We start from the raw sequence: 13,404 nt of genomic DNA on the forward strand, positions 1-13,404 counted from the left end.
AGTAGAACAGGACTACCAGCAGAAGATGACCTAAGATCTAAAGTTATATCATTCCATCTTTGTAAATAAATACATCATTTGTACCAGTCAAACTAGCATTCCATGTATATATATATATATATATACACACAGGCTAGAGAGGAATGTCATGAGAAGCTTTGTGTAGTACTGTATATTTATGACTTACAATGAATTCATCTGTTGCTCTGGGTAGAAAGCACACATATCCTGGTTTTTGTGGAGAAAGCAGAAGCTCATCACTTTTGCCCTTTGAGCCATAAATCACAAGGGTCCTTTTACACTCTTGTGGCTCTGGGGAATCTCCATCTGTTTTAACCTGCACTCTCCACTGTTGTGCTAAACAAAATAAAAATATCTTTAGTATCAATGTATCAATTAAACATTTTTAGTATCAATGGCAGAGAGCAATGGATGTCTTTGTTATTATTACAACAAAGAATTTAAAGATTACTACGAACCTACATCCCATTTAATAAAAATAGACAGATAGACATTCCTTCTGTTGAAGATAATTATAACTTAAATCAGACTTGATAAACACAAGACAATTGTTGAAGTAGGTATGAAAGCAGAAATTAACACCAAGGAAGCAGGAAAAGGACTCTGTGCCTGTATTTTTGCATTCTTTATACCAAAATAGTTGCTTTAATTACAGTAATTAGTTTATTAAATTTCAGTTCTTAAAGTGTTCTAATGTAACATGAAAAAGAAAATTAACATTTTGAAAGACTTGTATGTGATCCATTTGTAAGAATTGCTGGCTAATGCACAACTAGTTAAACAATGAAACTTAAACTTCTTTTCTCAGATTTTTCTAACCTAATTTGTCATGTTCAGTCTGCTCATTTGTCAGATCAGATCATTCATTAGGGCTGAATCCAAAATCTAGGGAATTCCAAAGAGTTGTTTGCACTGACCTCAGCTCATGGCTTGGGCCTTTCAGATATTCTTTTTTGGTAGGTGACCTGTACTCACAACAATGTTTGAAGTCCAGACTGCAACTGAGAAGCTACAGAAAACCATTCCAGGTGTGGAAAAAATACTGTGTCTTAGATGGACAGTAGAGATTAGAAAGTTACTTAACTGCTTGAAAGTAAATCTTCCCCTGAATTCAAATGAATGATTTGTAGAAAAGACACTTGATCCTGCATGGCAAAGGGAACTCAACAGTGAAAGGAAATCAAAAGCCTATGTTTAGACTGTGACCAGTACTGTGATAATATGATAATTTGTTAATGGGATTAATATAAAAGAGAACTATTTCATGATTGTGTGTAAGCCTACAATGCAATGTGCTGACAAAATAAATTTTAGAATAGTTTAATTCAGAAACAAATTGGATGTGATTCTTTTTCTTATAGTACTGTCTACTTTTCTCATACCTTTTGTTTTCCTCCACCTGCTTGGAGATGGAGACTGGGTGAAAACCTGATCTGATTTTCTTGATTTGTAATTTTCCCCTGTTTTTCACATTATTTTCTTTAGCTAATTCCGGTTTTCTCCTTGTTATAGAAGCTGTTTCTGCATTACATCTGACTATTCCCTGACTCCTCTGGGCTTAGCTACAAAACAGCAGGCAAATACACATCTCACAGTCAGTCTGCTGAGTAACACACTAGCTGAAAGGATCCTTCCATCTGAACTCTTTTTCTGAGGTCATTTCCAGGAATGAGTCAGATGTAGTATGTGGAAGATCCACACTTCTCCTAATGAGGAACTTTTGTTGTTTGATATATGTGCCAGCTTTGAATTTTATCTCCTTGTGCCAGGTTGGCATGTGGTACCCTTCAGGGTGTCACACTTGGTGAAGTCAAGCATCATTTGAGCTTCTGCTGTTCCTGAGCACTCCGAGGGTTTATGAGCAGCTTCAAATTTTTACAAAGACTCCCGACATAGCCCTGAACCTCTTATCCTCTCCAACCATGCCCCATTTTGAAGGCTGTCCCAGGAACACAGCAGAGAGGAAATTAAGATAATTTTGCATTACTGTGTTTCCCAGGTGAGCTTTTTTTTTCTCTTTGTAATATCCCTCTGCTTCAGGAGAGAGCAAACCCCAAGTTAAGAGAGAGCACGAATGCATAACTGCTGGTTCCCTGCTCAAAGAGGCAGCATGTTTAGAGAAGGTATTTCAGGCAAGGTGATTTATTTTAATTAATATCCATGATTGTATTTTTAATTATTATTTCAGAAGAAAGGCTAGGATACCAATTGGGAGTTTTCCAGGAAATAAATCAGTGGTTAACAGATTTAAGGCCTCAGCATCTGTGACTGTTTGTTCTCCTACATTTACTTTTAATGCTTCTACAATTTGGTAACTGAGCTAACCCAGACTGACTGCATTTTCTCTCAGTTCAGCAAATTCATTTAACCTGCTCATGCCAGAATAAGGAAAAAATCTTTTGTCTAATATATTCACTTAGACAGCTACTTGGTAAGGATGGCTACATCAGACAGGAGACTGATGCCAAATACTTATTGTGTTCAGTGATTTCTATATCTCTTTTCAGGATATTTTGAGGCAGAAAAGAAAAAGAAATAGAGAAAAATAGAAGGAGGAAATAGTAACATTTCCCTACAATGTAGGAAACTTTTAGAGAGTGATGAAAAGTCCCATTCTCCCTCAAAAAAACTTCATCATTTGAGAGCTGAGAGCAGTTATCTGCCTTCTCTACCAGGGCAATATGCTTTGTCTTTTTATCTTGCATCAAACATACAAGGTGGAATCAAGAGAATACAAATACATCTTCTCCTATGCCTGATTTGCCAGAGCCTCTCTGTAATCTATAGATGTACAAAGGTTGCTGAGAAAACTTGATATGGACATACTGCATTTTGGCAGAATCCATAGGCAGCAGCAGCATTCACAGCAGTCTGGGATTTATGCTTCATTAAAGCTGGCATAATGCCAGCCTGGCTGAAAAAGGACCAGGAGCCCTGAAGTAACCTGCTTAGCAATGAAGACTTTCAAACTTTCTTCTTTGGCTAGGTGGTTGAACAGGTCACTAGCCTTATCCAAAGAGAATGAGATTTCTGACCTTCAGGGTGACTTATGAAGTGTTTTGTTTTGTAACCTTTGCTTTAGGCTTGACCTAAGCACATTGATCTTATCCTGAAAATCACCAAACAACACTGAATTATGCCAGTCAACTTTTTATGACTTTCTCTGAAGCCCACTTGCAGAGTGCAGCTCATATAGACTATGACCACATGAATGCATAGAATATTGGCTCTCTAACATCAACACTGCTGTTTGCCTCTTATTCAGTGAATGTATATTATATGGAAAGTTCTCATTTCCATTGTGAATGGGACTGCTTATAGTTACTATCTATCTGCTCTACCATGTGAAATCTTCACTGCTACAGCTGCTGAGAGAATTTAAGGCAATTACTTTTTCTTCCAAGTTCTTGGAAGTTCTTCTTCTGCATCTCTGGAATTTTCTCTTATCAGCTCTAATACTGGTACTGTGTCATGACGGATTGACACAGAACTGAGTACAAGACATCTTTCCAAACCTCTTGTGATTGTTAGCCTCCTATAAAGCTCAGTCTTTTCACATGCGAGGTCTATGAGATAACCAGTACGACAACACAAATTAAACTGTGAACAATCCTGAGACCAGTCCTGCTAATCACCTTTTTTACATAAGGCATAAAAGCACAATCTCTCACCTATCTCTGTTCCTCACTGGAATGAGTCCCTGGGTAAAGAAAAGATGGCTAAAGAGCAATTCAAGCTAAGCTGATGCATATCTAACTGGCAGAATACCTCCTAAAAATGTTCTTCTCCTTTATACCTTCATTATTCAGAACCTCTGATCTCAACCTAAGAAATCAGCTCACACTCTTTGGGTCCTCCTGGACATCTTGACAGTGTGATGTTTCCAAACTGATTAAGAATAAGCCACTCCTTTCTCCTCGTAATCAATATATTGTGTCTAACCGCTCTTGACACGCACGGGCTCTCAGCGGTCTGTGCATCTGTGCCTGCTTATTATAGCATAATAAGGAATGAAGCTGCACTGGAAAAAAACTTAGATTGGTAGTAAAATATAGTCTATTTTCTGAACATATGGTGAAATAGATATTATGGCTGCATCTCTGAACTATGCACCTAGCAGAATGCAGAATCCAATTCCAAGTCACTCTTGTGAAAATCAAATTTCTCTGTGGGAAAGCCTTTACTTACCTGAGTTAATCAGTCTCCTCTTGTCAAAGTTATGTTGCCATGGAACAATAAAGCTGTTGGCTAAACTGTTTGATTGAATGCAAATGATTTAATTTTCACTGAAACTGGAATTAGCTTGAGAGATCAAGACTTATCCTACAGAAGGCAAGTCACTGTTTTCAGAGACAAATGTAAACGTTACTTTTTTTACTAGTTTCTCTCATACAGTTCCCAGACACAGTTGCACAGAATACGCTTGTACAGTTAAATATTCATAAAAATACTTGTGTCAGTCTGTTTCTCTTTTCTGGTTAGGGAGAAACACAGAGATGGTATCTCAAATTTTAAACACTTGGGAGGTACTAGTGTATTACAGTGATGATGTTGTCTTTGTAGGTATAAAAACAGAAAGCTGGGTGGGTAGTTTTTTATTAAAATCTTTTTATTAATTCAAGCAGATTTAGTCAACTGAATGCAGATACTAGATTTAGCTTCACTAACGGATTTGGAGTTTAAGCCTGCATTATTTCTGGCTACTTCGGGAATACCCTGATGGATTTTTGACCTGAAAATGCTTCCACTGACACTTCACAACACATTTTTCAACTTGCTGATGTTTGCTAGGGGACCTGTCCCCATGTATTAAATGACAGTGACATTGGGATAAACAAAACAATACTTGAATCTCTTCTCAGAGGAATTCCTGGCTGATTTCAGGACAGAATAGTAGAAATTTGAAGAAAACCAGAAATGGTTTATGAGCAGCATGTGTTTCTCAATTACTTATAAAGACTTAGTCCTTTCTGTAGACTATTGCCAGACAATTTGTCTTCATTTTCTCTCACAGTTGATAGTTTACATTCACAATGACGTCACTTGCTCACATATTTGTCACTTAATACTGATTTGCAGGTTAAATTCAAACAGCAAAAACAGTGATGTAGAAAACAACTCTTACCTTTAAGGAATGCCTTCATTGAGTTGCTATCCTCTAAAATATGAACAGGAAAAAAAAATATGTGAGCAAGCTTTATTATCACTTTTCTTCTTAAGTTATGGTCTTATTCAGAAGGGTTCTTCAGTAATAACTAGGCATTAAGTATATACTATACTGTTATAACACAAATTTTCTTTAACAAAATACTTACTATTGGCAGTTAGCTCCCTCTCAGTTTTCCCATCATCTTGATATTCATCTAACCATCTTTCATTGCAAAAACAAAAATAATAAGATTAATAAAAATTATCAGTATATTACAAGTAATCTGACAATTACTTTCTCTCTCCAATAGCATTTTTTTAATACTTTTTTATCAAATTATGCCTTGAAACTACTTCCTAGATTGAATTTTCTTTTATACATTCATCATAGTTGGCCTTATTCATATTAGGAGAATTTGGCGCATTCTGCTCCAGGCAAATAGGAATTTTCATGGTAGCTATATGAAGTACTATAGTACTATATGAAGTACATTATATGAAATACTAAGTATTTACAGGATCAGAGACTCAACTGTACATTTGGGGGGGTTATATAACCTGCAGTGGTTAGTTATATTCATTGTACTTGAAATGATATATAACCCCTGCAGGTCTGGAAGTTTCTAAAGCTCTGTAGATCTGCAGCAATTAACTGAACTCTTTTTGCTTTCCTTTTCTTTGATACTGATGAATTTAAGGAGTTTTCCTGTAATATCATTTCACTACAAACATACATCCATACTCCTTCAGTTGATCCCCCTTGCTGATATAATAACACTTCACAGCCTTTAAAAATCTCACTTATTTAAAAATAAATAAATACGTGCTCACTATCAGCTTCTCTTCTATTGGCTCCATATTGATGTTGCATTTGTTTAAACCCAAGGATCCATAATATATTTCACTTCTTGTATGTAACAAAACTCTGAATAAATCTCATATGCATGAAGTCTAAACTCCACTGTATTTCAACTATTGTTGCAACAAATATCTTGATTAACTTTTGTGATCTATCTCCTCATTCCCTCCTAAGAAACAAAAGATCACTAACAGTTTCTAAAAATAGAAAGCAAACTTTGACACTTTGGCAGCACACTTACACTGCAGGCAAACAATGACAGAACTCCTCTAGTTCTATATATAAAGTCCCTAACCTTTTTCTAAGAGCTTAACAATTTCCTTTTGACAAGGCAGTATTATAGAGAGCCCAGTGTCTTTATGAAGTATCCCACCTTTTAAAGAAATCTCATAAAATCTCCTTGAAATTAAAGAAACAATTCTCTCATTCATCTACTCTTCCAATAACCATCTTTAATCCACACCAAACCAATTAAAAAGCCTAACAGCCAAAAAGGAAAACTAAACCAAAAACCTGATCATCAGAATAATAGTTCTGAGAGGAGTAAATGGTCCTTAGCTAGTCATTTCCAGGAACCTTGCAAACTGAAATCCTGGTTTTTTGTAAACAATTAGGATTTCTAGAGGAGGAGAGCTGTCTTTACTGAACCCGTAAAGATTTTCAAGACTTTAAGGCACAGTTCCCAAAATAACATGGAAACTATTTCAACCATGTAACCCAAACTCATAAATTCTGGAAACCATCTACTACAGAATATAATTAACTGGATATAAATTGCAATTCTTCAAATTATTTCTATTGTATTAAATATACTAATATATAAATAACACACACTCCTTTGTGTGTAAAATCCTTACTTTCATCTATTGGCTTATTTTATGGGTTTTTTTCTGTTATAGCCATATGATTCAACTCAATGACTGTTAAAAATTCAGGTTGCTGTTACCTCAGATAACAACAAAATTTGGAAGAATAGGCTGTTTAGTAGTTGTTAGAACTGAGAGAGTCGAGCATTTTCGAATTTTGCCCATGGTAGCAAAATTCTAGACTTAGTAAGACAGACAAGTAGAGATTTACTAAATGAAAGGAAATATTGTAGCTCTCCTTTAGGAGAAAAGTTAAAGGTCTTTCCAAAGATTTCCAGGAAATACATATAAAGTTTTCAGTGACTGAGAAACTGACCAAAATCAGCACAGGTAGATCTTTACACGTAATACTTCTTAAAAGATTGAGAACTGAAATCCCATTTATTTTCATGTGGTCTCTGTATAATTTAGATAAAAAAAAGATCAATGCATCTTTCCCCCTATGCAACATTTGGTTTTGGGCTTCTTTGCGTTAGGCTATGACTCCTTCCTATACCAGTACAGCAACTTTATTCTTTGTCTTCAACGGCAAAATTTTGGATCCCTTGTATGTTGAAAAACTCTGGGGCATTGCTCATACATCTAGGTTGTGTGCACATGCCTGTTCTGCAATTTTTTCCTTATGTTGCTGGCAGTGTAACAAATTCTTTTTCTCCATGAATGGCATACCTATTACAGGGAAATACAACCTCTTGAGCTTCCTTTCCTTTTTTATGTTTGATGACGATCTTATCCAGGAACCATCCGTTGCCTGTGTTGAAATCACAAAAGTTTATCATGTGAAATAATGCATTTTTTTTTAAATAAATTTAAAGAAAAAAGCCGAGATTATCTTTTTCCAGCAGAAACACAGGTCATATTAAGACAGAGTTCAGCTGAATAGATAAGATATATTAACAGAATTAAAGCTTTATTATTCCGTGTTTCTCGCAAGAGGTAAAATGTTAATTCTTCTCTGCCTTGCTCTGTTTTAATTTTAAGAGGTGTGTTTTTTTTTTCCTTGGAGACAAGTATATGCATACATCTGTGAACTGCCAACACCATTCACATCCCAGCCTACATCTTTTGATTCCTTGTGACCAGGCACAAGGATGATGGGACAAATCTGTTTATGCAGTTAACTGAGATCTGTGTGAAAGCTGGAAATTTTGGTCCTCTGTGAGTGAAGTTGTTATTGCATATATAAAAGTATTAATTAACAAATCATTAAGACTACTGCTCTCATTTGCAAATGGGGCTGCAGCCTTAGAGGGGTTTTGTATGTCTAGGTGCCAGTAACTGGGAAAACTGAGGATCCGAGGATCCGAGGATCCAAGGATCCAAGGCCAGCGACTGGATAGACTGAGTGTCTAAGGCCAGCTACCTATATATATGTATATATTTGCCATTGATGGACTGTCATTCTGATCAGCTGGAGAGGGTAACAGGATAAGGCCATTGGTGCTGTTTGTGTTTCTGTATGTGTTCCTGTCTGTGTTGATCTGTGTGGCCAGCCATGTGCATACATATATGTGTTTTATAAATGTGCTTGTGTGTATACCTACTGGGAACACATAGTCAGTCTTGCTATTAGTGGGACTGGCGGGCATGGAGCTGTGCAGCCTCACTTCTGTTAGGCTACTGAATTCACCCTCTCCCTAACAGCAGTAACCACTGCCACATCTATGCTGATCTCTTAGATCACTTCCAATAACCATCCTAGTGACTGGTACAGTTCTCCTGTGAAGCCCTTTTCAAATATTCTGTTCTCACTGTGTCTGCACCACTCACAACTTGTCATATTGCTTACGAGGTTTTGCCTGACTGACACCATTATTTATCAGCACATTGTAGCAAAACAGCATGAGGGATGTTTTGGTCAGAAGCAGACAACTGTCCTATTTATTCTCATGCTCTCCCTCCCTGTCTGCATCTGAGTCTGGAAGTCTCTAGAAGGCAGCAGTCTCTGACCCATAGGGACGGCTCGCCCAGGCAGTGCATGAAGCAGAATGGCGTTTCCCATTCAAGACTTCAGGCCCAGGGCACATTAGGACACTCTGCAAGCTTCTTCTGTCACCCTTCTATACCTCAGATGCTCTTTCATTGGAAGGAGCCTACTAGCCCGGTCAAGATTCACCGGCAATCAGGCAGGTCACTTTGAAACAGGCCAAAAAAGATGAAAGGCACTGCTTGTGTAAATGTACAGGTATGTATGGAAGGTTTCTATGGAGGAGAAGGTTCTTTCAGCAGATAAGACACATCATCTAGTGACTCATACCTCACTAATGCCAAAACCCTGCTGTCTAGGACAAAATTCCTTTTCTTTCCTCATCCACAGTGGCTGTGGGAGAAGATCTATGCCCTGCAGTCTAGGAGCCCCAAAGAAAGCACATGTTCCATGATCCTTTCAAGACAGTCTCCAAATCAAGACTAAAGACCTTCTGCCCTATCACTCAGGCAAGCGATATGATTAGAAAAAAGGGCAGCCCCACCTCTAAAGGAACCCTTTTTCCTCCCTCTCAACCTTCAAAAGATTGGGTGTCTAGATGGCCTCTCTCCTGACTCACCATCCTTTTCCAGCTCTCAACCCCCCTGGTCACCTCAGGCAGGGCTTATATGGGGCTAGTTTTGGATGCAGTTCAAAAGAGGTCTGTGAGATCTGTCTGTACTGGGTACAATGAACAATCATCTTAATTACCGAGGCATAAACTTTGTTATAGATAGAATTCAATCTGTTGTCCTGTTTAGACAATCCTCCAAAAACATAGATTTTGAACTCCATTGTCAAAGAACAGCTTAAGATAGCTGAGTCTGGCTGCAGATTTGTAACATTGATCCTATGATACGGCTCTGCTGCCTATTAAAGGAGAGATGAGGGAAGAGAGCATGGTATGGTGTCCTCAGGGATAGAGTGAAGGTAGGCTCCACCACACTGCCTTCTGTGTTATGTCTTGGCCTACTAGGACGTGAAACTCTCAGGTATACAATCATCCATATTGCTGAAGGCAGCAAACTCTAGAGAACTACAAAGATACAAGAATCAAGGTTACACCCCATACCAAGGCTGCACTAATAAAGCTACTTCTCTAATTGTCACAAGTCTGCTCAGAGCCTTAGACAGTACAGACAGTCAGCAAGATGGGTGTTGCTTGAGGCCATTTCAGAACAGAGTAGGGTAAAAGTGCTTTTCTAATCCGGTATCAGTGTGGCCCTGAACTGCTTTAAAAATCCTTCTCTTCACTTAGCTTCTTCCTAGCTACTAGTCTGCAAACATATATGCAGTATTTACATCTTCAATGCTTTTAAATGCTAGCTTTCTCTTCATTTACATCATTCCAGAGATGCACACCTCAAGAAAAGATTTTGTCTCATCATAAAATTCTCTTTTTTTCTGAAAAACCTACAAGCTGAATGCAATGTTACTCACTGAAGCAGCTCCACATTGACTTGCACAGATTATATAACTAAATCTTCTACCGTTGCCCAAAGCAGCAAGGACATTATGCTATAGCTACTCAAAATTTGTTTGGTAGTAAAGCAGGTGTTGAATATCTTTAATTCTATTCTGGACAGTCTTCACTCTTTGTCTAATGAAGGATTGTTTTACCTGTGTGAGCAATGCTTTCGTGAGTTTTCTATATGCAAATAAATAGTGCTTTCTTATAAATAAACTTGAAAACATAGAGTGGAATGACAGTATTTGACATTAAACTCATGTCCTTTTTGCTGTCCATTACCACTGTTTTTCACCATCCCATCACAGTGACCAGTCTGCAGGAAGACTTTTTATCACTGCAAGACCTTCTGTCACATTGTGTATGAAGGATGCAATATAAATAAAGTGCATTGTGTTTAAAAAGGACTTGAAAACAGATTGGTCTCTAGGAAGTTAAATCCTACCTGGCCCAGCTCCATCATGGCTGATCAGAACTTTCTCCAAGTCTCCCAGTGAGACAGCCTTTATGCAGAAAATATCCATCTGTGGAACCATACAAGGAAAATGATAAAGATCTTGAACACAGCTATTGCTTTGACTATAACAGTATAGAATAGTATATTTTTTATCTTTTTTTTTTTTGCAAAATGAATATAGGTGTCTTATATTGGACCTGGCCAGTCAGTGAGGATCTTTTAAAGCTTTCTAAGGTGAATAACACCTTAAAATTACTCCACAGAGACAGCACTTGATTACTTTCCCATGACACAATGATCAGTTGCAAAGAATTATTTGGTCATCTCTATATTACATTTCCTAGCCCTATCTGCCTCACCAAGACTGGAAAAAGTACTTGGGAATAAGGATTTAGAACTTGATTCTAAAATTCACAGTGATCTGTTCAGGAGAACAAAAATGTTATTGTTACCATTTTATCTATATGTGCAATATAAATAACCAAAAGTAGTCAAATTCTACTATCCAATGCTCTCAATAGATGATTGATCCAGCAGATAAAAATTATTCATATGATGTAATTCTATAAGTAATTTTGAATGAAGAAAATACGTGAGAAAATGGTAAACTGCTTGAATAAAACTTGTAAGTAAAAAGATATTTACACTTCTTGAAGAAACAGTTTGCTAGCCATAATTTACCCTTATTGATCAGAAGTAGCATTGTTTTTACTTCACCTGTCCACGTCGAAATTTTACATTATTATTCTTAGATCTATGGAGCTTCCTTTTGCCAGCATCTCCTCTTGTCCCAATGAGGTTGACATAAACATTAGAATCTGTTTCAGCACCAAGTTTAGCACCTGTGTATACATGGACCTCATACACCAACACTAGAAGAAGAAAAAGCTTGAGATTATCCTTGTAGTTTGCACATGATTCAAAAGCTTTCCCAACAAAATTTTGCCAGAAGACTGTACTGACTTTCAAGTTTGAAAGTAGCAACAGCTATCCATACATTTGTCACTTCCAGGTTCAAATCTTGTAATTCTCTGCACAAAAATATGAAAATACCAAACTTAAAAAAACACATTATGCTGAGTATAGCTGTGCATTGCTCAGCAAAGCAGCCCATCGAGCAAGTGTTCCCTAGTGCTCCATTTTCTTCTCTCACTCCCTGTTGACTATTCATGATTTCAGGACCTAATTTGCAAAGTCTTTCTTGGCAAGTTCTCTGGAGACCACCTAACTGTGCCTAGTCATGGTCTCAAACAATAGCTATATTTCACTGGTACCAAGGCATATTCAACCTCCAGATTTGTGCAAAACAGAATTTTCTGGGTGGTTAACCTTCATTTCATCTTAAAAGGAGAATAGCAATCATGAATCCTGGGGGTTTTAGATTTTTCACCCCACATACAAAGGTGGGCAAGCAGATGAATGGGCTCCTGCATCTCTTAAAAGTGGACACTCAACTTGCTTTTGAAGGTCTCAACATTTATCACTAGTGGATGCTAACACTTTTAAAAACAGCTCTCAGCTAAAATATATTTACAACTTTTTAATGCCTCTCCTTCTAGTCTAGACCAAAGTCTTACACACAAAAAATATACACTTATCTTCAAAGAATTCTGGAATATAATTCAGAGTTACTGTATTAACATATTTTGCAACACACTAATATTATCTTTATAATTATCCAGATATGCAAACTTCTTTTTAAAAAATTATTTTTAGTAATCACATATTATTATATTTCATTTCAGTTTTTCTTATTATGACTTTTTAAAAAAAATTTCCTGTTTACATCTTAATGGTAATTTTTCCATGCAGTGTTTCTATTCTAATCACAGCTGGCCATTTCTGCTGCTATGTAGTAGGTCACAGAGGAGATTACTCTTTCACTAACGGGTAATTGTAATGGTTCTTGGGAGTGAAGAAAGGTAGTAGAAGCTGTAACAAACACAATTAAACACTACTTTTAAGAAGGAACTAAGATGAAAACAGAAAATGATAACAAAATGCTTGAAACTGGACAATATTCTACAAAAACTAATTAAAATACTATTACTCTTAAACCACCAAATAGCTAGTAGAATCTGACATTTCCATAAATTTTTAATTCACTGGACCCCAAGGCAGCTTATAAAACTCAAACATCATGTCATCCACCATCACTGAAGAACAGCTATTTCTGATTCCTGGTGGAGAAGCTAAACAAGTAATAAAATAATACTGCAAATACTTAAGGGAAAAAAATAACCCCACGTATATTAAAAGATAGGAAGGAAATGTTGATGAATAGACTGTATGCTTAACCAAATTAGGATATTCCTTTTAATCTGTATAAAATTATCCTAAACTGACAAAGACAGTGTCTCCAACTCTTTATCACTGTTACAACTGTGACTCAAAATAGGAGTGGTGTCCCTTGATCAGTTTTATTATTTTCTGTAACTCCAAGCATTCATTGCAGCTCTTACATCCATGCACTAGTGTACCAACACAGCCTATGACATATAATTGATCTCAATAATACACACACGTCTTCAAAAATTTGGCAGAGCCTTCTAAAAACTAGTTTCAAGGTTTTAAATATAAAAACATCGTGTTAAAACAAATGATAGATATGAATGGCAA

At 36.8% G+C, this 13,404-nt stretch overlaps 1 protein-coding gene across 1 annotated transcript in view; it reads right to left on the reverse strand.

Moving 5' to 3' along the window:
• The window catches only part of LOC127029911 (lipoxygenase homology domain-containing protein 1-like), a 143,059-nt gene that overhangs the window by 79,590 nt on the left and 50,065 nt on the right, over positions 1 to 13,404 (reverse strand). Inside the window, exons 12-17 of the mRNA XM_050915731.1 lie at positions 11,503 to 11,657; positions 10,774 to 10,852; positions 7,564 to 7,645; positions 5,337 to 5,392; positions 5,147 to 5,179; positions 188 to 357 (exon numbers count right to left, since the gene is read on the reverse strand). Coding sequence (XP_050771688.1) covers positions 188 to 357; positions 5,147 to 5,179; positions 5,337 to 5,392; positions 7,564 to 7,645; positions 10,774 to 10,852; positions 11,503 to 11,657 — 575 coding nt within the window. The remainder of the gene's footprint in view (positions 1 to 187; positions 358 to 5,146; positions 5,180 to 5,336; positions 5,393 to 7,563; positions 7,646 to 10,773; positions 10,853 to 11,502; positions 11,658 to 13,404) is intronic.

Source organism: Gymnogyps californianus, chromosome 2, assembly GCF_018139145.2.
Source record: "Gymnogyps californianus isolate 813 chromosome 2, ASM1813914v2, whole genome shotgun sequence".
NCBI lineage: Eukaryota > Metazoa > Chordata > Aves > Accipitriformes > Cathartidae > Gymnogyps > Gymnogyps californianus.